The 24,164-nt window shown below is 55.8% G+C and overlaps 2 protein-coding genes across 3 annotated transcripts; one reads left to right on the top strand and one right to left on the bottom strand.

The window, feature by feature from the left end:
* Nucleotides 1-1,893: 1,893 nt before the first annotated feature.
* OTOP2 (otopetrin 2) lies at nucleotides 1,894-12,875 on the bottom strand. Of its 2 annotated transcripts, none has more exons than XM_054456314.1 (8): nucleotides 12,765-12,875; nucleotides 11,457-11,653; nucleotides 10,845-11,190; nucleotides 10,099-10,235; nucleotides 8,493-8,551; nucleotides 7,976-8,109; nucleotides 4,632-5,506; nucleotides 1,894-2,426 (listed from the first exon to the last, which is right to left on the bottom strand). In XM_054456314.1, exons 3-8 carry the CDS (start codon nucleotides 11,155-11,157, stop codon nucleotides 2,256-2,258), a joined length of 1,689 nt encoding a protein of 562 aa, XP_054312289.1. In that variant the 5' UTR covers nucleotides 11,158-11,190; nucleotides 11,457-11,653; nucleotides 12,765-12,875; the 3' UTR covers nucleotides 1,894-2,255. The 2 variants fall into 2 exon arrangements, with proteins under 2 accessions (XP_054312289.1, XP_054312290.1); XM_054456315.2 differs by lacking the exon at nucleotides 12,765-12,875 and adding an exon at nucleotides 12,327-12,623.
* USH1G (USH1 protein network component sans) lies at nucleotides 12,331-17,788 on the top strand. The gene is made up of 3 exons (XM_054456317.2): nucleotides 12,331-12,889; nucleotides 15,146-16,363; nucleotides 17,738-17,788. The coding sequence occupies exons 1-3, from the start codon at nucleotides 12,726-12,728 to the stop codon at nucleotides 17,739-17,741; spliced, it is 1,386 nt and encodes a 461-aa protein (XP_054312292.1). The 5' UTR covers nucleotides 12,331-12,725; the 3' UTR covers nucleotides 17,742-17,788.
* The last annotated feature ends 6,376 nt before the right edge of the window (nucleotides 17,789-24,164 follow it).

The following is a 24,164-nucleotide window of genomic DNA, read 5'->3' as shown; positions in this document are numbered from 1 at the left end:
CGATTTTTCTGTTGACTTTGGAAATCTCATTAATCCCTCGTTAATTACCCTGCCGGGGGCTCGGACCCAGAGGGTGCAGCCAATTGCGAGGCAGCTGGACAAGCGGGCGGGGCTGAGGGCTGTGTAGGCGCGGGCCTGCAGGGTCTCCAGCTCGCAGCCCGCCCTCGGATGGGGTGGAGAGGGGTGCAGTGTTCTTAGGCCCGCAGTAAAGAACTTGCGGGATTCAGGCCTCGTTTTCCTTTGGTGATGAAGCTGGGAATGGACGCCCTCCCTCCAGGCCTGGAGTCGCTTTTTCCTGTACCCTACCTAGCCCCAGGCCTGGAGGCCTGTTTCCCTTAAGTCAAACCTGAACTTGGTGGGGAGAGTTGGAGCACAGCCCCATTCTGACAGGGGAGGAGGCCTCCTCAGCTCCACCTGCGGCCTCTGAGAACTACTCACCTCCTTCTGCTGACAGGGTCCTGGCACACTTTCCTCAAAGTCCCCTGAGCTCCCGGTGCTGCCGTTCGCATGATCTCCCCCAAATGCCATCCGCTCCATGGGTCCCGACCAGCCCTCCCTCTCCCAGCCCTTCCCCTCCCTCTGCCTCTGCATGCTCACCACCACCTTTCACTCTTCTTCTAACTGTGGAGCCTCCTTCCCATCTCTCTGCTGTCTTCCCTCCTAAGCATCCCTATACCCTTTGTAGAGTAGAAACCCTAGGGCTTGGAGGAAACTCCTCAGGGACCTCCTGGGGCAGGGGAAAGTCAAGTGGTGAGGATCTGAGACTCCCAACTCCTTTTAAATTAGAACTGCCTTGTTTATATCTTTGTTTGTTTGTTTTTGTTTTCATTTTAGACAGGCTGGAGTGCAGTGGCATGATCTCGGCTCACTGCACCCTTTGCCTCCTGGGTTCAAGTGATTCTCCTGCCTCAGCCTCCTGAGTAGCCGGGATTACAGGTGCACGCCACCATGCCCGGCTACTTTTTGTATTTTTTAGTAGAAACAGAGTTTCGCCATGTTGGCCAGGCTGGTCTGAACTTCTGACCTCAAGTGATCTGCCTGCCTCGGCCTCCCAAAGTGCTGGAATTACAAGCGTGAGGCACTGCACTCGGCCTATATCTATGTTATAAACTTGTGTTCCTGTAATATTTTATTTGAAGGGAAAAAATGTTCTGCTTAAAAACAAAGTTTGAAAATTATTGTTCTTAGCAGAAAGGCTCTGGATTTTTTGTAGGTGTGTGACCTTGGGCAAGTCACTTTACCTCTCTGGGCCTCAGCTTCCTTCTTTGTAAAATGTAGACATTAGACTAGGTCACTGCTTCCTAAACTTTCTTGTGTCATGGGACACACACAAAGAAAATGATTAGGTTGGGTGCTGTGGCTCATGCCTGTAATCCCAGCACTTTGGGAGGCTGAGGCGGGAGGATCACTTGAGCCCAGGAATTCAAGACCAGACTGGGCAACACAGTGAGACCCCCACCTCCACACACACACACACACACACACACACACACACACACACACAATTTAGCCAGGCGTGGTGGCAGTAGTAGCTGTAGTTCCAGCTACTCAGGAGGCTGAAGTGGGAGGGTCTCTTGAGTCCAGGAGGTTAAGGTTGCAGTGAGCTATCTGCACTCCAGCTTGGGCAAAAAAGTGAGACACTCTCTCAAAAAAAAAAAAAAAAAAAAAAAAAAAAAAAAAGATTATATGTATATGCCACCTGGAGATAAAGGGAAGAGGAAGATGGCAGTTTGGGAACTCCAGTTACCCACCCTGTAGCTAGTCTGTCACTGGGATTTTGCTCACACACTGCAAAATTTGAGACCTGAAAATCTCCAGGGGCCCTTCTCGCTCTGACTCCCAAGATCCTCTCCCGTGACCACCTCAGACGGGACAACAAAGACAAACAGTAGGGACGGGGGTAAATCACAAGTTTATTGGTTTCCAGCTCCAGACAGTGGACTGGCCAGCGGGGGATTAGAGATGGAGCCAGAGCCGGCACCTCCAGATCTTGTTGGGTCTTAGAAATGCTGCCAGGAGAGGTCTCCCCTCCCCAGTCACCTCATGCCCCACGGTCATACTGGGGTGGATGGGCCTGTCCTGACTGTGATTTAAAAATTGAACCTGGAAAAATAACTTTTGTGAAAATTCCACTCTGGGACCAGCAGGAAATGGGCTGTCATATGGCATCAGCTGGGATTCGTTCCCAGAGGGTATCTGAGCAGGCACATGAGCTGAGCCCCCTCTTCCTGCCCCCAACGCCTCCGTTGGAGGCCTCAGGACAGCACGTAGACCTCTAGCAGGCTGGAGACAGCGTGCATGCGGTAGAAGATGCCGAAAGGGAGGCAGATGTTGACGATGGCTGCCCAGAGAGAGTAGCCGTAGAAATCCACCTCCACTGTGTTGCTGAAGTGAGGGCGGGCCCCGAAGGCAGGCATGATCCACAGCTGTGTGGAGAGAGGAGCATTTCAGGAGCTGGCCTGGATGGATGCCTGTGGGTCATTTCTGTGGGCTTTGCTGGGCCGTGGCTAGATGGGGGCCCATCCTTCTAGCTTGGTGGACACGGAGGGCTGGGTGTCAGTCAATGGGCAGCTCTAGCATTTTGGACAGGACCTAGCACTCTCTAAGGGGCTCAGGAAGTGAGCCCAACTGAATTTGCCATCCCCAGGCTAGGAGTCCACCTGTGATCGCCTCTCCCAAAATCTTAGCAGGGCCTCAGTGTGGGATCGGGGAGGGGAGAAGAGGTTTCTCTAGAAGAAGAGGTACAAACAGAGAAATCAGCAGCTCTGCCCTGGGCAGTTGTGTGCACAGGGGTGGGGGTGGCAGAATCAGATAGGCTCAAGGCAGGGGGTTTGGGGTTCAGACAGAAGGCCACCCCACCCCAGCCCTCCCTGAGCTCTGCCCTCCAGCTCTCCCCTCATCCCCTTCTCCCTTTCCAGGAGTGGGAGGAAGTGGAAGTTGGAATCCTGCTTCCTCTCTGGCTATGAGCTCAGAAGATTCAGGTGTGGGTAAGAAGCAAAGAACAAAGGTTTCTAGGCTAGCCCCACCCCTACCCCTGATTAACTTCATCCTTGGGCACATCGCAGTCCCCTCTAAGCCTGTTCTGTCCTATAAAATGAAGGAGATGGAGAAGATGCTACTGGAGGTGATTTAGGCTCAGATACCTGAAGCAAGAATAGCCTCCCAGAAGGTGGCCCCTAGCCTATAAGCCAGGCCTGGGTGGAAGGTGGGGGTGGGGCCAGAGGGCAGCAGCCGGGTACCAAAGCCGGTCCGAGACATGCTGAGGTCTGGGCCTTAATGATTCTGCTGGTAGGGTCAGAGATTGATGACCACTTTTTTTTTTTTAAGTGAAATTGATTGTGTTGGAAGGCTCCTGCGTGGCATCATCCCACATCTATGGGGACTATGACCTGGTGGATGGCCCTTTACAGTGGGACCTCACTAAGAATGACTCTTACTTAGGGCCACTGGTGTACCTCATGCAGGTAGGATTTCATGGGGCAGAATTCACTTTGGGGCTCTTGCTCTGTCCTGGGATATACCCACATTAAGTAATTTTCTATATTAGGGATATTTTTCTCTTGGAGGTTCTAGCTGAAAGGATTGTTTTTCTATTGAGTGAAACTTCATTAGAAGTGTTTTTTTCTCTTTGAGATGTACCCACATAGGTACATGTTTCTGTATCAGAGGTAATAATAAGCCCCCACTGGGCCATTTCTGTCTTGGGTTGTACTAGAAACACCAGGAGTGTTTCCCTATTGGGATGTACTTTCATTACCAGTGTTTCTGCCCTGGTACTTCTATACAGAGAACATATTTGTATTGGGTGAAGTCTGTTGCTTTTTATTTTTTTTGACAGAGTCTTACTCTGTTGCACAGGCTGGAGTGCAGTGGTGCAATCTCAGCTCACTGCAACCTCCGCCTCCTGGGTTCAAACAATTCTCTTTCCTCAGCCTCCCAAGTAGCTGAGATTATAGGCGCGCATACCACCATGCCTGGCTAATTTTTATACTTTTAGTGGAGACGGGGTTTCACCATGTTGGCCAGGCTAGTCTTGAACTTCTGACCTTGTGATCTGCCTGCCTCGGCCTCCCAAAGTGCTGGGATTACAGGCATGAGCCGCTGTGCCCGGCCAAGTCTGTTGTTCTTAATCTTTGCTGAGTCACTAGGGAGGGGGTGGCTGTTGTAGATGCCCTCCATCCCACTTCACTCTGCTAACAGACTGCTCACACTTACGCTGCTCTCCGCTACTTCCTGACGCTGTTCCAATTATTCTGAGAAGCAGGCAGGTCACAAGTTCCCAGGAGCAGTCACACCTCCCACTAGGGGGTGAGGACCCCGCCTTCCACATCAGCTCTCAGCTCCCTCTCACCTCTGCCCAGCCTCTGTGTCAACCTTCCCTGGGGCCCTTCCAGCTCCATCTGCTGCCTAGACGCCAGAACGCTAGGATTTCGTTTTCTCTGTGTGCCCTGAGATGCCATTTGCCCCAAAGCTACAGCTGGCCCCCTCTGAACCTGCTCCTTTCCTAGAGAGCTGTAAGATTCTCAGGCAGGCCAGGGGCAAGACAGAGGAAGCTAAGGGCTTAATCCTGCAAGAGCATCCTTCCTCAGTCTCTTCTCTCAAGCCCACCCTTTCTCCCCCCAGCTACTCACGATGACATTGCAGAGCAGGAGAAACAGAGAAATGTCTTTTAGGCACCGGCGTCTCCACTGACTTCTGGAGGCTGGGATGATGGCCACTGCTTCCTGCTGGTCTGAGGAGCTGGAGCTAACCAGCCCGGGGGTGGGTGCGCAGGCGGGCAAGGTGTGGAGGGCATCCAGGTTGGTGAAGGTGAGGTCTTGGCAGGGCTCCTTGGGGTGGGTACTGTGAGGCTCAGCCCCGGGTGGTCCTCGGTGAAGGCTCTCGATGATAAACATGTTCTGGAAGGTGTGCTGGGCGATCATGAGCAGTGCATGGGTGAGGTTGAGCCCTGCCAGCAGGTCCTGGGGTGTGCCCGCCACCACGGCCACGATGGAGTAGTAGGAGATGGCGTACTGACCCAGGGCGGCACCCATCAGCAGGGCCACGTCCAGGGTGCGTGTGGGGTTCTTATGGTGGTCCATGGCCCGGCGGTCAAAACGGTAGATGATGGAGCCGCTCAGGCTGACCAAGGTCGTGAGTCCCAAGCAGACAATGTTGAAGCTGTAGTAGATAACCAGGGCCTGCCGGGTGCGGCTCCCGTCCCCGCTCACTTGAACCTCATAGATGATGAAGACAGCCAGCCCCACCACGAAGAGCAGCAGGCCCAGAACCGGGCCAGCAAAATAGGTCTCCCGGAAGAGGCTGACAGGGGATGGGGTGTGGCTGTGGCCAGGGGTGGAGGCCAGGAATCTACCCACATTCTTCCACATGACATACAGCATGGTGGAGGCAAAGAGGCTGTACTCGATGTTGAAGGGATATAGGTAGTAGTACCCCTGCTGGAAGATCTGGCAGACGGCCGTGCTGCAGAGGCAGGAGTCTCCTCCGACTGGGTTGCCTGCATGCTCTGTTGTGGAGAGAGAGACACAGGGCTGGACTGCCCTCCTGCCTTCCTAGAGAGGTCTCACCCCTAGCCTGTGATGCTTTTTTGTTTTGTTTTGTTTTGAGACGGAGTTTCACTCTTGATGCTCGGGCTGGAGTGCAATGGTGTGATCTTGGCTCACTGCAAGCTCCACCTCCCGGATTCAAGCCATTCTCCTGCCTCAGCCTCCCAAGTAGCTGGAATTACAGGCACCTGCCATCACGCTCAGCTAATTTTTATATTTTTAGTAGAGACAGGGTTTCGCCATGTTGGCCAGGCTGGTCTTGAACTCCTGACCTCAGGTGATCCACTTGCCTCGGCCTCCCAAAATGCTGGGATTACAGGCGTGAGCCACCACGCCCAGCCTAGCTTGTGACCTTTGTTAAGGGCAGGGTCCCTGTCTGTCATGCCTGCTATATTCACCACGGTATCCCTCATGCCTTTACAGGGCGTGGCACACTCCTTCACTTAACAAATATTTCTTGAGCACCTACTGTGTGCCAGAGACTGGGACACATCAGTGCTCAGTAAGAACAGTCTAGGCCAGGTGCAGTGACTCACACCTGTAATCCCAACACTTTGGGAGGCCAAGGCAGGCGGATCACCTGAGGTCAGGAGTTTGAGGCCAGCCTGGCCGACATGGTGAAATCCTGTCTCTACTAAAAATACAAAAATTAGCCGGGCTTGGTGGCATGCACCTGTAGTCCCAGCTACACGGGAAGTTGAAGCAGGAGAATTGCTTGAACCCAGGAGGCAGAGGTTGCAGTGAGCCGAGATCACGCCACTGCACTCCAGCCTGGGCGACAGAGCAAGACTGTCTCAAAAAAAAAAAAAAAAAAAGAACAGTCTGAACCACAGGGCTGCTCACTTCACCCCACTCCATTCCTTCCATCCCTTCCTGCCCGGCTCCCTGAGATAGAAAGCGGCTCTCTTGGGAACCTCTAAAGTTCAAGCTTCCTCACAGCTCTCCCTACCATCTGATTCAGCCCAGAAAGCCAGCTGCTGTGCCCAATTCTCCACCACGACCTCCCGTCACTTCTGTTTGTACCACATGGAAAGGAGTCTTGACTTGACTCCAGAATGTGTTTGTAGGATACTCTGGGCCTTGGCAAACGTCTCTTTTCATCCTAAAAACTAGCCCAGCTGGTTCTGCAGATGAAGAAACTGAGGCTTAACGTGGTGACATGACTTGTAAAGGCAGAGTCAACGCCAACTGCCTGACTTCTGACCCCGGGACAGGTACTTCTCCGGCAGGCCTCTCTCCAGCCTGCAGGCCCCCATGTGAAGTCCATCACCTCCCTGGTTTGGTTTTGCACCCTCAGGAGTCCTCTCTGTGCAGGGTGGTTCTTTGTAAGGTTTGCTGGGCTGGGGTCTCCCTGAGGGCAGGGGCCATGCTTTCTGTTGCTGGACCCTCCCATGCTAGTAGCGTGCATGTCTTACTTATCTTGTCTGTTCCTGGCTATTGGGGGACCCTAGAGAAGTCCAGAGAATGAGGACTGGAGACTGGATCCGGTTGCTCCTTAGTTTAGCATATTGGTTAAAAACAAAGATGCATATGCATGCTAGTGCTAGACCTTGGGTGAGCTACTTAAGCTCTCTCTGCCTTAGTTTCTGCACCTATGCATGGGAATGGGGAGAGTACCCATTTCACAGGGAAGTGTTGAGGGTTAAATGGAGTGTTTAAGACACTCAGCACCGTGCCTGACATACAGACCTCAGTAAATTGCCACCCTTACCATTGTGATGCCATGATTATTTCTCACCTTCTCCTCCTTCCGGGGCTCTCCCATCTGATCCATGCTTGCACCACAGAACCACTCTGCCTCCCTTCCCCTTTTCCCAGCTTCATCACTCTTGCCCTTTCTTCCTGGATTCTGGGTCTGGGTCTCTTTTTTTTTTTAATTTTTGAAACAGGGTCTCACTCTGTCACCGAGGTTGGAGTGCAGTGGTGCAATCACAGCTCACTGCAGTCTCGACCTCCCAGGCTCAAGCAATCCTCCCACCTCAGCCTCCCATAGTAGCTGGGACCACAGGCATGCACCACCACAATGGGCTAATTTTTTATATTTTTTTGTAGAGACGGGGTTTCATCATCTTGCCTTGGCTGGTCTTGAACTCCTGAGCTCAAGCAATTCGCCTCCCTTAGCCTTCCAAAGTGCTAGGATTACAAGCATGAGCCACTGCACCTGGTCCTGGGTCCCTTCTTGGTGAGATGGAGACTGGACAGGGGGTCCTGGGCTGCAGCCTCAAGGATAAAAGGGTGCCCCTGATACTTCCCTTCTGGGGTCACCTACACCTATACTGCGGAGGTAGATCCTGCAGCAGGAGGAGGTCCCTGGCTCTCTCCTTTGCCTCTATGCCCTCATGTGGGCACGGGAGACTGACGTTATAAATTCACAAAGCACCCGGCCCAAGGCCTGGTAGCCACAGGGCCAGCATTAAGAGGAAACTCACGGTCAGAGGCGAGACGGGCGTGGCTGGCATTGCTGTGAGAACTGCTGTAGGAGTGGGATTGGTGCACAGATTCATCCACCACGGCTGCCATCCAGATGGCCAGGTTGGTGGTGAGTGTGAACATGAGACCACACCTGTTTGGGGTTGGGGGTGGGGACAAAGAGGCCTGTGACCCTTTGGCAGGTTGGGGAGCAATACTGAGAGCTGATGTTGAGAAATGAGAAAGCAGCCAGGCCCTGTGTGAACAGGGAAGCTGATTTTGGTAGGAACACAGCCTGGCTGGTATGCCACCAAAGACAGGGCTAGGAGGTTTTCCCGGGGGCCACCACCACTCCCTCCCCTGGGAGAAAGGGCCCCACAAGGTAGTGGAAGTCAGCCTGACAAAGCAAGGAGGGCTTGGCTGCAACCCCACCCAGGGGACATAAGGAGAGGCCCTGCCCCGGGGTGGAAAGCCTGAATCTCTCCTGCAAGGTGAACACCAGCACACTGGGCACAGGCATCGAGCTGCAGTTCTCACCAGGTCAGATCCAGGTGGACGTGAACACAGTCTTTAGCGGAGACCCAGAGAAAGTAGGTCTGTATTGAGAGACATTGGTGAGAGTCATTTACTCCATAGATGGACAAAACTCCAGTACACTCACGTCCACGCCATCTTGTTCTCTCCGCCTGAGGAACCCTTACACTGAGTTATCAGGTTAATTTTAGCTTCACAGAATGAGGTGGAGGCTGGGTGCAGTGGCTCACGCCTGTAATCCCAGCACTTTGGCAGGCCGAGGCAGGTGGATCACTTGAGGTCAAGAGCTTGAGACCAGCCTGGCCAACATGGTAAAACCCCATCTCTATTAAACCCCATCTGTACTAAAAACACACAAAAAATTATCTGGGCATGGTGGCATGCACCTGTAATCCCAGCTACTTGGGAGGCTGAGGCAGGAGAATCGCTTGAACCCAGGAGGCAGAGGTTGCAGCTGAGATCGCGCCACTGCACTCCAGCCTGGGCGATAGAGTGAGACCCCATCTTAAAAAAAAAAAAAAAAAAGAAAAAGAAAAAGAAAAAGAAAAGAAAAAAGAAAAAAAATTAGGTGGGGAGCACTGTCTTTTTCCATTCTGACACTGTTTGTATAAAATAGTGGTTCTCCATTCTTTAAAGGTTTGCAAAACGTCACATGTAAAACCCTGCTCGTGGTGGGGTTTATTTTGTGTGGAGATGGGGGTCAAGTAGATTTTTGACTATCTAGTTATTTTTTTTTTTCTGGGAGCAAGGCCAGCCTCAGGTTAGGTCTTGCTCAGGGTGGAAGGAGTCTCTGTGGACTTCTCACCTTCGTTTGACAACATCCCCTGCTCATCCTCTTCCTCTGTCACCGTACCAGGCCTTGCTACCGTCTGGCTGCCTGTGAATCCCTGCTATGGCATTTGGTGATGTGGGGATATCTATATATTCATTTTACCTGAGTATTCTTCAAACCCATAAAATACGAAAGACTAAAACTACATAAATACCACAGCCACACGTGTGCTGAACTGTGAAAACCTGGGCAGCAGGGGTGATGTTTCTGGGGAGGGCATCATCCATGGTGCCATTTTGGTCATGATAGAGGGCTGGGGGCTATTCTGATCCCATCTAAGCCCAGTCCTGTCTCAGCTCAATCAGAAGATCTTTCAAAGTATTGTTTATGCAACAACAACTACAAAGTGAATGTTTGAGAAATCCCAGTTACAGGCTACCCTACTTTCCAAACAAATACAGAACAGAGGGACCAAGCTGGCAGGAGCCTCGGCTGACACAGAAGCCCCCTACGGGCACCCAAGAAGGGCAGGCCACGTTCTAGGAGACAGGGCTGGCTGTCACAACTCACACCTCCTAGGTGTTAACTACTGGCACTGCTTAGGTTGAAATAACATTGCAGAGCTCCAAGTGGAAGCTCACATTGGGATGTTACTTCATTATGAGGTGTTTCCACATTGATGGACTCCTGTGATGCTCTCTATAGCCCTGTCCCTGGTTTACTTAATAGCTCAGGATACGAGGCGGATGGAGCTCAGGTCTCTGAGCCCTTGTTGGGTCCTTCCCAATGGCCAAGTGTTAGCTCCTTTCTTCCACACAGCGACACTCTTCCACCCACCTGGATGATGACAAACACAGCCTGGATGATGGGGTGCAGGATCTTGATGGCCGACTGGCACTCAAAGAAACTGGAGTAGTAGCCGGTCTTGAAGACATCCATGATGAGGGTGCAGATTCCAAACAGCACCAGCCCACCTGGGAACCAGGGGTGGGTGGGTGGTGGTGGTGGATCAGAGAGGCAGGAGAGAAGGCCTGCCGAGCTGAGGACAGGCCTGAGGATGCGAGGCTAGATGGGTGGGTGGACGGGTGAGTGAGTGCACTGTTGGATGGATCAATGGGGAGGGTGGGAGGATAGGTGGATAGGTGGATAGACAGACTGAAAGGTGAATGGATGGATGGAAGGATGAGTGTATGACTGAGTGGGTGGATGCATGGACCTGCTACAAAGCCCCCCTCTCTTTGGGGCTGTGTGGATATCGCAAAGGGCCCTGGCTGGGCTCTTTCAGTGGCTGCCATCTTCTGGTTCCTGCTCTCCATCAAAGGCCATCCCTCAACCAGCCTTCTCCAATCTTCAGACCGGGGGCAAAGAGGTCCCGTTCCATCCGTCTATTCATCCCTCCCCCAGGACTCCTTACCTTCCTGTTTTTCCTTAACTGCAGCCCACCTCACCCTCCGGTCCTCCTGGTCCTCCCTAGGGAGCCTCTTGCCCTCGTATGTCAATCTGCGCTCTGCAGCTCCTGTGAGAGCCCTAGCCTGCAGCTCCCTGCTGTGCCCACCCCACCTCACCCCCACCTCCCCTGGCACCTCGGAGCCAGATGGGGCCAGCGTGCGCGTCCCGGTAGGGTACCGCGCAGGGGCAGCGCACGGTTCGGAGGAGGTAGAAGAGGATCCAGAGCGTTGCCAGCAGCATCATTGCAGTGAGCAGGGCGAACACGTCGGTGTCGTACACGGCCACCTTGTTGAAGGCTCCGCCGCTGATGAGCGTGCTGGCGAGAAGCAGCACGTTCACGGCCAGAAGCACCGACAGCAGGCGGCCACCCTTCTTCCACACCTCTCTGGGGCCTGCACTCGGCGCCGGGGGGCTCTCCTTGGGGCCCTGGGCCAGCTCCTCGGACATGGCGGGGGCGACTGGAGAAGGCTAGAGGGATCACTGTAGGGGAGGAGCGGACAAAACTCCCGGTCACCCCTGACGGCTCTCCTTCCCCCATCTCATCCCTAGATTTGGGGACTAGGGAGTTCCTGACCCGCAGGGTTGGGGCTTCAGGTGCTTGAGGAAGCGCTGGGAAAGGGGAAGAGAAAACGCGGAACCTGCCCCTCTCGCTGGACGGGAAGAAAGGAGAAGCGGCAGCACCCGGTTGGACCCCTCCAAGGTCCCCACTCCCCAAGTCCGATTGCCCTGTGGCCCGGGGTACCCACCTGGCTGGGCTTGGAGCCGGCGCTGAGCTGGGGGTCAGGGGACGGCGAGCGTCTCCTCTCTCCCACGCCGAGATGGACAGGCGCTTTATACCCAGGAGGACAGGGTGATTTACAGCTGCGGGAGTTCGGCTCCATAAAGCTCTCAGTCCCGCTCACATGATCCATCTTTCTCCAAGGTGAATTTAGGGAAGAGCCCGCTGGAGCCAGATAAGGCAAGACTCATATTTACCCTTTGAGAGGCGACCCCACTCAGTCACCCCGGTGCGGCCAGGCTCGGGCGCGGCCCCGCACTGCGGCACCTAGAGGGCACCCCGCCCCCGGTGCCCACCGCGCCCTGGCGCGCAGCATTCCAGGCGCCCAGAGCCCCGAGAGCTAAGCTCAAGAGACGTCCAAAAAGCCTGCGGGCACCCTGACGCCCTCCAGCCGCGGCGCACCCTGAATCCTGTGCTCTTCTGCTCCTGCCCGGGATGGGAACCCCAGTCCCCCTCTCCCCCACGGTCCTCGCAGTGATCCAAGCTCCCTTTTCCTCTATCCCACCGCCCTGCCCGCCCCCGCCGGCGGCCCGCGCTCCGCTGGACTCCGGGGCTTGGGTGCGAAGTTCCACGCGGCGCGCGGAGCCGTTGCCGGTCCTCCAGCGCCCCCTGCTGGAGTGCGGTCGAGGGACTCCGTTCAGGCGGCGGCGGTCTGGCCCGTCCCACTCGCTGACCGAACCGCGGTCGGTGCCGGTGCCCCTTCTTAGGTCCACTGTCCTGGGGCTCAGGACGGCTCCCCCACCCCGCCCTCCGGCACTCCTCCCCAGCTCTCGGTTCGTTCCACTGACAGGTGGAAAAATAGGGAGCCACAGCGCCCCAGGCTCTAGTGAGGACAGACCTCTGACTGTCCCCGGACTGGGCGTCACAGTGCGCGGCCCCGGGGTGGGCACTTTTGAAGAGGAGGGCAGGGCCTTGCGTGGGTCACCCTCGTGTGTTGAGGTGCATGCAGGGTGTTTAGGACCCAGGGGAAGACCGGGGGCGGCTCCCTGGACAGCGGGAGATTTCGTCCCCCGCCCCCTTCCCCCCCACCGCCCCCGCCGCCGGGTGAGCGGCTCAGATGTCTTGGTAGTCGCGGCTCTGGCGCTCCGCACCCTCCGTCTGCGGCAGCGGGGGCTGGCGGCCCCGGCCCCTGCCCGGCCCCCTCCTCCAACCTCATGCCTCAGCCCTAACCCCGCCGCCCTCCCCTGCGGGGGGCCTTTCTCCGTGCCCCCCGCCCGCCCCGTCCACTTCGGGCGCCATGAACGACCAGTACCACCGGGCAGCCCGGGATGGCTACCTGGAGCTCCTCAAGGAGGCCACCCGGAAGGAGCTGAATGCCCCCGACGAGGATGGCATGACCCCCACTCTCTGGGCTGCCTACCATGGCAACCTCGAGTCGCTGCGTCTCATTGTGAGCCGCGGGTGAGTACGCCCCACCCAGCGCCCTTGAGGCCCCTGAGACCACCCCAAACTCCCTCGTCCACCGCTCCTCTGAGCTGTCTCCTTCCCCTGCAGACAGGTGGACTCTTAGACCCTGGCGTTTGTGGGAGAGACACACGTGGAGGGGGACCCAAGCGGAGGCATCTGACACTTGTTAACACTTGTGACCTGGATCTGGGGCTAGGAGGGGAGAAACCGGGATTTGGGGGTTCCTGATTATGGGGGGTTGCTGCAGAGTGAGGGGAAGGTGGGAGAGGTCCCCTGGCTGGGGTCCCCCTGGAAGCAAGAGTGAGGGGATAGTGAGACTTGGAGAGAAGGTTGGGAAGTCTGGAGGGGCCAGCAGTGGGGGCTAGAAAGGGAGGGGTCTCCACTGCCCACTCTCCAGCCTTGGATCCAAAGGGCTCTGCCAGCCAGCACCCACGTTCTCCGGCAGGCTGGTGTCACACAGCGCTTGCCCTCAACCTGCTCATTTTGGGGATTTATGGACACTGTCCAGAGCGCCAAATGTCACTGATTCAGCCACTCCATTAACTCTCTCCAAGTCCCTCCCCCACAGCCGGGCACAGCTAAGCAATGGTGGAGGCTGTGATGTGGTCACTCTGAAGGGGCTTCTCTTCCCTCCCCTTCCCTTTGGAGTTGTCCTGGGCGGGGGGTGGGCATACAGTGCAGCTGTCAGCACCAGGGAAGGGGCCTGGAGGTGGCAGTTGAGCCACCTCCAGGACCAGAGCCACTGACATGGGTTCCTTGGAGCTAAAGTCAAATGAATGTGACCAACTCCCTCAGCCGCAATGGCTTTATAAAGAGAAGTCAGGTTGGTCTGGACATCAGGGCAGCCTGGACAGGATGAGGGGTGGACAGCACACCCCAGGAGGGTTGATATGAAGTCTCAGGTCATGGGAGAGAGGGCCAGGGGCTGAGCTGGCCCCAGTGCCAGGTACTGGCCTGTGGCCTGAACATGTAGTAGGTGCTGGAGACCCCTCCCTCTTGCCCTCTCCTTGGGCTGCTCCTCAGGCCCAGCATCAGGTGGGAGCAGCCTCGAAGCCTGGGCAGCTGAACCATGTCCCATGAGGCCAAGGCTGACTGGCCCCTCCCCACCCCAGGAGGGCACACAGTGACACTGTCCCCTGCCATCCCTTCAGAGAGGCTCATGAGAGGAGGGGAAGAGGGCTCCCCTTGAATACACCAAGCTCCAACTCCTCCAGAGACCAGGACTGGTGTTTGATGGGGTGTGGGTCGGGTGCTGGCAGGTCCTTCCCACACTGGCCTGTAGGACTTGGCCGCCAGGAGGGGAGGCCCAGGAAGGGGTGTGTGGGGAGCTGTTGAGACAAGGGAGTGATTCTTCCCTCAGCCCTGGGGGTTGGTCTTGTGGCCTCATTAGCGCAGGGCAGGGGTGCTGTGCTGGGCCCCCAAGGGAGGGAGAGCTCCGGAGGAGTCTTGGGAGCTTGCCCTGGGGGACACAGTCTCATGTGAAGGGTGCTTGTGGGGGCTGTCAGGGGTCCCTGGACAGGCTCAAGTGAGCCAGCCTTGCAGGGATACCAAAGAGGGGGCAACCTGGGGAATTGAGGGCTTCGGAGCGTGGGCAGCTGATTTCCCTCCTCCTCCCCTCCAGTCCTGGCTGCCCCCGCACTCCCCTCCCGGCCCAGGCCAAGGCCCGACACCTCCTCTCACACTCCGTCTTGCCAGGGCTGGCCCTGCTCCCTGCAGACAGGGCCCTGCCTGCTGACACGCAAGCCCACACCTCACACACGCTCACCCTGGGCTGGGGCCCGGCAGACGCCACCCACTGGTCTGTTCTCTTTTACGGTTACTCGGCACACGCAACCACACTCACCACCATGCCTGCCTAGAGACCCAGACGCGGCCCTGGCCCACCAGCGTTCTGGGCCAGCTCTGTGCCGGGCCCCGTGAATAATTTACTCCCTTCTCTCAGGGCATCAAATATTCATCCCCTGAGATTCCCAGCCCTCAGTTAGCTTGGGGAAGGCCCCGCCCCAGTCCCGCCTTCTCTGTCACCCCACCCCCTGCACGCCTGAGGCCATTATCCCCCGGGCTCACCCCTAGGCTCACCTGTTGGGTGGCTCAGGCCTGCAGGTCTCCTGGAGTGGGAGAGATCTCAGGCCTACGGTCCCTTTGGGGGTTGCTGTGACAGTGGGGAAGCTCCCCTCCCCCCTCCACTCCCTCCACCTCCATTCCCAGCCAGGACTCGTCACTCGTCCCTCCTGAATGCTTTCCCTACAGGGGTGACCCGGACAAGTGTGACATCTGGGGCAACACACCCCTGCATCTGGCAGCTTCCAATGGCCACTTGCACTGCCTGTCCTTCCTGGTGTCCTTCGGGGCCAACATCTGGTGCCTAGACAATGACTACCACACGCCGCTGGACATGGCTGCCATGAAGGGCCACATGGAATGCGTGCGCTATCTGGACTCCATCGCGGCCAAGCAGAGCAGCCTCAACCCCAAGCTGGTGGGCAAGCTGAAGGACAAGGCCTTCCGCGAGGCGGAGCGACGCATCCGCGAGTGCGCCAAGCTGCAGCGTAAGCACCACGAACGCATGGAGCGGCGCTACCGGCGCGAGCTGGCCGAGCGTTCCGACACCCTCAGTTTCTCCAGCCTCACGTCCAGCACCCTGAGCCGCCGGCTGCAGCATCTGGCGCTGGGCAGCCACCTGCCGTACTCGCAGGCCACGCTGCACGGCACGGCCAGGGGCAAGACCAAGATGCAGAAGAAGCTGGAGCGGCGCAAGCAGGGCGGCGAAGGCACCTTCAAGGTCTCGGAGGATGGGCGCAAGAGCGCCCGCTCGCTCTCGGGCCTGCAGCTGGGCAGCGACGTGATGTTCGTGCGCCAGGGCACCTACGCCAATCCCAAGGAGTGGGGCCGAGCCCCGCTCCGGGACATGTTCCTCTCGGACGAAGACAGCGTCTCCCGTGCCACGCTGGCGGCCGAGCCTGCCCACTCGGAGGTCAGCACCGACTCAGGCCACGACTCCCTGTTTACCCGCCCCGGCCTGGGCACCATGGTGTTCCGCAGAAGTTACTTGAGCAGTGGGCTGCACGGACTGGGCCGCGAGGATGGGGGGCTGGACGGGGTGGGAGCGCCGCGGGGTCGGCTGCAGAGCTCCCCTAGCCTGGACGATGACAGCCTGGGCAGTGCCAACAGCCTGCAGGACCGCCGCTGTGAGGAGGAGCTGCCCTGGGACGAGCTGGACTTAGGCTTGGACGAGGACCTGGAGCCCGAGACTAGCCCGCTGGAGACCTTCTTGGCCTCTCTGCACATGGAGGACTTTGCCGCCCTCCTGCGGCAGGAGAAGATCGACCTCGAGGCTCTGATGCTGTGCTCTGACCTCGACCTCCGCAGCATCAGCGTTCCCCTGGGGCCCCGAAAGAAGATCCTGGGGGCCGTGAGGAGGCGGCGGCAGGCGATGGAGCGCCCGCCGGCCCTGGAGGACACAGAGCTGTGAGTGTCCAGCCTGGCGGGGGGATGGAGGAGCTGGAGTTGGAAGGCCCCTGGGGAGGGGCTACAGATCTGCCTATTCAGGAGTAGGGGGTGGGGGATACTGTATTTCATGAAATCAAAATGGGGCCATCGATGATAAAAGGCACCCTTATTTTATTTACCACCAGCTCAGAAAAAGAAGTTGCCAATTTAATGATGACCCGAGGCATTCTTATCACTGTTAAAGTGCACCTCGATTTTGGGGACATCAACAAGTGGGGAAATGGGCCTCTTTGTGTCAATGAATTTCACCAGTCACAGGAATCACAGCTGGGGTGTTTTTGAGCCCTCCCACCTCCTAGGTGCTGGGTTGTGCCCTTGAACAAGTCCTCTTGCTTAATCCCCCTAAAAGCCTGTGTGCGCTGGACTATATTGGTGGATTATATCGTTCCCATTTTACAGTCGATGAGCAAGTGGAGGCCCAGACAGAACAGCTCACCTCAAGGTCCTGCTGCTGCTCAGCACGGAGCTGGGCTTGATCCCTGGTCTGCATGGCTTTAGAGCCTGGGGTCAAGGTGGCTCCCATTGGATGCAGGGCGTGCAGTCAGCAGGGCCTCTCAATTGCCCAAGACCTCAGGCAGATTTTTTTTTTTTTTTGAGACAGTTTCCCTCTTGTCATCCAGGCTGGAGTGCAGTGGCACAATCTCGGTTCACTGCAACCTCCACCTCCCGGGTTCAAGCGGTTCTCCTGCCTCAGCCTCCTGAGTAGCTGGGATTACAGGAGTGCACCACCATGCCCAGCTAATTTCTGTATTTTTAGTCGAGATGGGGTTTTGCCATGTTGGCCAGGCTGGTCTCCAACTCCTGACCTCAGGTGATCTGCCCACTTTGGCCTCCCAAAGTGCTGGGATTTACAGGCGTGAGCCACCGCGCCTGGCCTCAGGGAGATGTTTTACCTGCTGTTCCTGAACTTTGCAATCAGGTACGTGGGCAAATGCTCCCAAGAGGGTCAGCAGCAGCCCTGGAGGCAGAGTTCATGTTGCAAAGGCCGTCACAGTTGCCCAAGGCTGCCACCACAATGGTCATGCTGTGGGCAGCCCCTGCCCTGGCCCCTCCCCAATGGCATCCCACAGGCCCAACAAACATTGTCATTTCCTCTTAGGTATCTATGGCCTTTATCCTGAATGGCTGGGGCAGGGATGGGTGTGGGGAGGCAGGCTGGTTCAGAGTTTTTGGGGATGGGGAGGTTACCCATAGGCTGGCGTCCCCCATCCCTGACAATTGGCCTGCCGAGAGATGGGGAGGCTAAGTTGTCCAGATGGCTGCCCTGGGTGAAAATGATGCCTCTGGAGGACCTCATGTGAGATCTGTTTCTTTCTGTCTCTTCCTCCACAGATAACGGGGGGCTCCTCTCCCCAGACCAAAATGAATTGCAAGTTGCCACAACCTATTGTGGGGTCTCGAGGTCCTCACAGTTGCCAGCCCTGCAGCCCCCTTCCCCAGGAGCAAGGACCAGTGGGGGCGACTCCTTTGAAAGTCTGTCTGCACATTGAAGCAGAGGGTGTGGCCTGGAGGCACCAGAGGGGCAAGAGAATGTTCTGGAACTCCAGTTCTGAGGGGTCTTGAAGGCCCTGAGCCACCCATTCTGAGCAGCCCTAAAGGACATGTAGACTTGGGGGAGGCCTGCGCAGAGGGAGGGCAGGGGCAGCGGAGCTGGATGAGAGTGTGGGAGGTGGATGCGGGAGGGCGCACCTGTCCCGGGTGCCGTGGCCTCTCCCACCCCTCCCCGATGGTCTCGTTCTCTTGTGCTCAGGCCAGAGACTTGCTCACTTCCTGCATTGTTGTGAAGGGAAGAGTTTGGGCTGCCTCCCCTCCTCCCGTCCACCCCAGAGGGGAAGTTCCTCAGCCAGACTCTTCAGCCAAATGCCCCAACTTTCAGTCTGTACCCCATCCCAAGCATAGCCAGCACCCCCTCCTTCACCTAGTGGCCAAGGCCTAGAGCTGGAAAGCCAGGTTGGGGTGGGTTGGGAGTACTGACGCCCTTCCCATCTCATCCAGGGGTGGAGCCTGGCCTGTCTTCCTCCAGCTTCCCCCTTTTTTGTTGTGCAGCCTGGTCCCCCAGGGACCCCAGAGGGCCAGGGCGCTAGATGCAAGGTGCTAGACCGACAGGCTGCAGTATTACAGCCCCCAGGCCTGGCAGGCATGCGCTGGGCTAGAGAAAGGTGTCCGCCAACCTCCTCAGTCTCCCAGGCCCGGGACAGGCAGAACAGGGTGTGACTGGGTGTCAGGCCTGGGGTGGGTAAGTCCTGCGATGTGGACACTGGAGAAAGTGGATAATCTAAACTGCAGATTGTCCCCAGGTCACCAGGTCTGTGTGCGTGTGCATGTTTGTGTGCATGATGCATGTGTGTGCGTGCATGTGTGTGTACGTGTGTGGTGTGTGTGAGCACGGGTGTGTGCTTGGGTGAGTGTGTGTGCGTGTGTGTTCTTGCATACATGTGTACGTGTGTGTGCACGTGCATGCGTGCATGTTTGTGTGTATGCACGTGTGTGCATGTGTGTGTTTGTGTGTGTGTGCATGCGTGCGTGTGTGCACGCTCACGTTGGGTGGTGTTTGGTAGGTTTCCCTCCAGGTCTAGTAGGGACTGGGCTGTTGCATGATTCTGCGTGGATCGGGGGTAAGGGAGAGCTCACCCGTGTCCCAGCCCTCTGATGGTGGTGAGACCGGGGGAAAGGCCAGCTCAGAGGATGGTCACAGCATGTGTCCTCTGACGTGTGCCCCCAAAGCTCTCCAGCCAGACTGAGGTCACAGATGTGGGAGAGTCCCTCATGAGCCCGCTGACACGTGTATGCCCCTTTACACCCCATGCAGAGGAGCTCTCCTCCACGCTCTCAGCCATGGCCCCCCATCCCTGACCTCAGCTTGGGAAGCAGCTCCTGCTGGGAGCATGGGCTCAGCCCCCAGCTGCTCCTGGGGCCCCTGTGGCTGGGGCAGGGGAAAGAGAGCCCTCAAAGGCCTCTTTCTGGTCTGTCTGGGGGTTCCCATTCCCACACACGTGCCCAGAGTAGGGGGCATGGAGGAGATGGTCCCTGTCCTACTGCAGGACACTGAGGGCTTGGCTGCCTGCCACTGCCGTCTGGAGCCCACTGCAGCTCTTCTCCCTGTTCTCTGGGCCTGAGACTGGGGCCACCCCCAAGTGCCGACTTGTTTCTCCCAGAGCCCCAGGTGCTGCCCCTTCTCTCCTGTTCCTTGTCCATTTACTGCCGCAGCCCTTCCTGGTTCTTCTGGTACTGGGGTGGAGCAGGCTCTGTGCTCCCACCACTGTACCCTGAATCCCTCCTGCAGGCTCATTGCCACTTTTGTAGAGAATGTTCTCCATCAGTATCGTGCCTGTCTTGTCCTTTAATGCTTTGGGGATAGAGTGAAGAGTGGATGGGTGGGGGTGGGGGCGGGAGGGGGTCTGCTCTGTGCTTGTGAGGATTGGGTCCTGGGTCCTGGGTCCTGTTCTCTGGAGTGTCTTCGAGACCCCATGCTGTGCATCTTTGCAGGGATCCCTAGGCCTTTACCCTGCTCTTCTAGCTCAGCCCAGAATTAGGAGCTGGTGGAGAGGCAGGGCTGAGAACTAGGGCAGGAGAGTTCCCCTGAGCAAGGAGGATGGCTGAGCCTCCAGGCTTGTTGCCAGGGCCTGCAGCTATGGAGGGCAGGAGGATGTGTGTTCTCTCTTCCCACCAATCCCTACCTGGGCTTTTCCAGAGATGGGCAGAAACGTACTCCAGGAGGCTGCCACCTGTTACCTGGGCTCTGGGCCTCAGGAGGGGTCTCCATCAGGGCCCTCCAGAGGCCCAGAGGGGTCTCCATGTCCCTCATCACCACTGGCAGCTCGTGGGCAGCCTGATTTGAAGCCCTGCTTTCTCCCAGGGGTGAGTCCCCTCCGTAAGCTGGTGCCTAGTGGGCTCTGTTTTCTCAGTCAGGTCTGAGGAAGGGCCCTGGAGTCATCTTGCTCCATTGCCTAAGCTGCTGGGCCAGTTTCTTCTGCCAAAGGGAGTTCAAGACAGTTCCCTTCCCTCAGCATCAATCAGAAAGGTCCCCAGGATGTTGGTGCAGGAAGGTTGCCTAGCAACCATCCAGGGGTTCCAAGCCACCTCTCTCCACTTTACAGATGGAAAAACTGAGGCCCACAGAGGGGAAGAGTCAGACCCAGAATGCGGGTCTCTGGCTGCTGCCATGCTCTCCTCACACTCAGGCTGCCAAGGGCGCCAACACAACAGGATTCTACCTGCCATGCCCTGGGGGTGCATCTCCCTGCGGCCTCTGTTGTCCATGCTGGTCACTGCACCCACCTCATGAAAGACTTACTGGTCCTTGCCGTGACGGTCCAGAAGAGGACACGGGGTGAGGAATGACAAGGCAGAGAGCCGAGGGGCACTTCGGCATCCCAGCAGAGATGAACCAGAGGCAGCAGGATGAGGGGCTCTGTGGGCCAGCGTGGCTCCAGGGCGGAAGCCTGGGGTGCCAGGAGCAGGAGCTGCTCCAGGGAGCCTGTGGGGATGTTCAACACAAGCAAAGAGGAGAATATTACATGATAGGGGCTCAACTTTCATGACTCATTTCCCTGAAGATTTAGATCAAGAATAAGGACATTTACGAGGTCAGGAGATCGAAACCATCCTGGCTAACATGGTGAAACTCTGTCTCTACTAAAAATACAAAAAATTAGTCTGGCGTGGTGGTGGGCACCTGTAGTCCCAGCTACTTGGGAGGCTGAGGCAGGAGAATGGTGTGAACCCGGGAGGCAGAGCTTGCAGTGAGCCGAGATCGTGCCACTGCACTCCAGCCTGGGCGACAGAGCGAGACTCCGTCTCAAAAAAAAAAAAAGAAAAGGGACATTTTAGCACTTTGGGAGGTAGAGGTGAGTGGATTGTTTGAACCCAGAAGTTCCAGATCAGCCTGGGCAACATGGCAAGACCCTATCTCTACAAAACATTTAAAAATTAACCTAGTTGGTGGTGTGCACCTGTGGTCCCAGTGTATCCGAAATTGGTGAGTTCTTGGTCTCACTGACTTCAAGAATGAAGCTGCAGACCCTCACGGTAAGTGTTACAGTTCTTAAAGGCAGCGTGTCCGGAGTTTGTTCCTTCTGATGTTCGGATGTGTTTGGAGTTTCTTCCTTCTGGTGGGTTCGTGGTCTCGCTGGCTTTAGGAGTGAAGCTGCAGACCTTCGCAGTGAGTGTTACAGCTCTTAAGGTGGTGCGTCTGGGGTTGTTCATTCCTCCCATTCAGAGTTGTTCATTCCTCCCGGTGGGTTCATGGTCTCGCTGGCCTCAGGAGTGAAGCTGCAGACCTTCGCGGTGAGTGTTACAGCTCATAAAGTCAGTGCAGACCCAAAGAGTGAGCAGCAGCAAGATTTATTGCGAAGAGCGAAAGAACAAAGCTTCCACGGTGTGGAAGGGGACCCCAGTGGGTTACCAGTGCTGCTCGGACAGCCTGCTTTTATTCCTTTATCTGGCCCCACCCACATCCTGCTGATTGGTCCATGTCACAGAGAGCTGATTGGTCTGTTTTACAGAGGGCTGATTGGTCCGTTTTTACAGGGTGCTGATTGGTGTGTTTACAATCCCTGAGTTAGACACAAAAGTTCTCCAACTCCCCACTAGATGAGCTAGACAAAGAGCACTGATTGGTGTATTTACAAACCTTGAGTTAGACACAGAGTGCTGATTGGTGTATAATCCCTTAGCTAGACATAAAGATTCTCCAAGTCCCCACCAGATTAGCCAGATACAGAGTGCTGATTGGTGCATTTACAAACCTTGAGCTAGACACAGAGTGCTGATTGGTGTATCTACAATCCCTTAGCTAGACATAAAGGTTCTCCAAGTCCCCACACATTTATTCTTTTTCCCTTTCCCAGTTCTAAGGCTCAGGTAAGTGCCACTAGTTCTGATAACTGGGCACTGGTCCCTGGGGGAAGAGGCTTACTTTCAAGTATGGTTACATCACTATGGCATAACCTGCCCTTCATATCCCATTCTCCACAAATGAACTTCCATTGGTATATAGGTTAAGGTCAGGATTAGCTAAGGGGACTTCTAAGGGATCATCTCGGGTGGCATAAGTCTGGACTATAAAAGTCATGCTCGATTGGTTCCCCATCCTCTGGGAGAAAAGTGGCAGGGTTGAGGGCCATGCATGTGCATATTTGAATCACCAGTCCCTCAAGGAGTAGCACCTGGTATCTAAGTAGGCAGTTGTCTGATAGCCATAAACTTCCTTTGGCACCTAGTATGCTGTTTATATCATGAGTAGTCCAGACAGTGAGATCCTTTCCTTGTATTATTTTGATAGCCTCTGACACTAAGATGGCCACTGCTGCAACTACCCTTAAACAGTGAGGCCAGCCTTTTGCTACTACATTAATTTCCTTACTTAGGTATGCCACTGGTTGTGGGGTTGTCCCACGAGTCTGAGTAAGGACTCCAAGAGCTATCCCTGCTCTCTCTGTGACATATAAAGAGAAGTTTTGTCCTGTCAGAAGGCTTAAAGCTGGAGCTTGTGCTAGGGCCTGCTTTAAGGTTTTGAAGGCTGTTTCTGCCTCTGGTTCCCATTCTACTAGATGAGTATTTGCCTTCTGGGTTTCCTTGATTAGAGTATAGAGGGGCCTGGCTATCTTGCTGTATCTGGGGATCCATAGTCGGCAAAAGCTGGTAATTCCACAGAACCCCCTCAATTGTTTTAATGTCTTAGGGTGAGGATAAGCCAGTATACGCTGTATTCATTCCTTGTTGAGGGCCCTGGTGCCTCTGGCTAAAATTATGCCTAGATATTTGACCTGCTGTAGGCAAAGATGGGCCTTTGACCTAGACACCTTGTACCCTTGATTAGCTAGAAAGTTCAAGAGATCTAGAGTAGCCTGCTGGCATGAGGCTTCCGAACTGGTAGCCAAAAGTAAATCATCCACATATTGAAGGGCCAGAGTGCCTGGACTTGAGAGGTGGTCTAGATCTTGGGCCAGTGCCTCACCAGGCAGATGAGGGCTATCCCTAAACCCATGGGGCAATACCGTCCACGTAAGTTGGGATGTGTGGTCTGTGGGATCCTCAAAGGCAAAGAGAAACTGGGAGTCAGAGTGCAGGGGAATACAGAAGAAGGCATCCTTGAGGTCCAGAACCATGAATCATTCTGCTTCCTCTGGTATTTGAGAGAGCAGGGTATAGGGGTTGGGTACCACTGGATATAGAGGAATTACTGCCTCATTGATGAGTCTAAGATCTTGCACTAGTCTCCACTGACCTTTCAGTTTTTGTACTCCTAGAATTGGGGTGTTGCAGGGACTGCTGCATTTCCTTACTAAGCCTTGAGCCTTTAAATGTTTAACAATATTCTGTAATCCTTTATGGGCTTCAGGCCTTAAGGGATATTGTCTTTGATAAGGAAAAGTGGTGGGATCTTTTAACCTGATTTGGACTGGGCAGGCATTTTTTGCCCTTCCAAATTGTCCTTCCAATGCCCAGACTTCAGGGTTGATTCCCTCCTCAAGTAGGGGACAACAAATGGGTAACTTGTTCCCCATATTCATGTAGATAACAGCTCCAGCCTTGGCTAATATATCCCTCCCTAATAAGGGTGTGGGACTTTCAGGCATAACAAGAAAGGCATGTGAAAAGAGCAAAGTCTCCCAATTACAACTGAGGAGGTGGGAGAAATACCTGGTTACAGGCTGTCCCAGGATTCCTCAGATGGCAATGGACCTTGAGGACAGTCATCCAGGACAGGAGATTAACACTGAGAAGGCCGCGCCAGTGTCCAGGAGGAAGTAAATTT

The sequence above is a fragment of the Pongo pygmaeus genome, chromosome 19 (genome assembly GCF_028885625.2).
Source record: "Pongo pygmaeus isolate AG05252 chromosome 19, NHGRI_mPonPyg2-v2.0_pri, whole genome shotgun sequence".
Classification (NCBI taxonomy): domain Eukaryota; kingdom Metazoa; phylum Chordata; class Mammalia; order Primates; family Hominidae; genus Pongo; species Pongo pygmaeus.
Note: the sequence above shows the minus strand (reverse complement) of the source record. Positions and strands in the feature narration are given on the sequence as shown.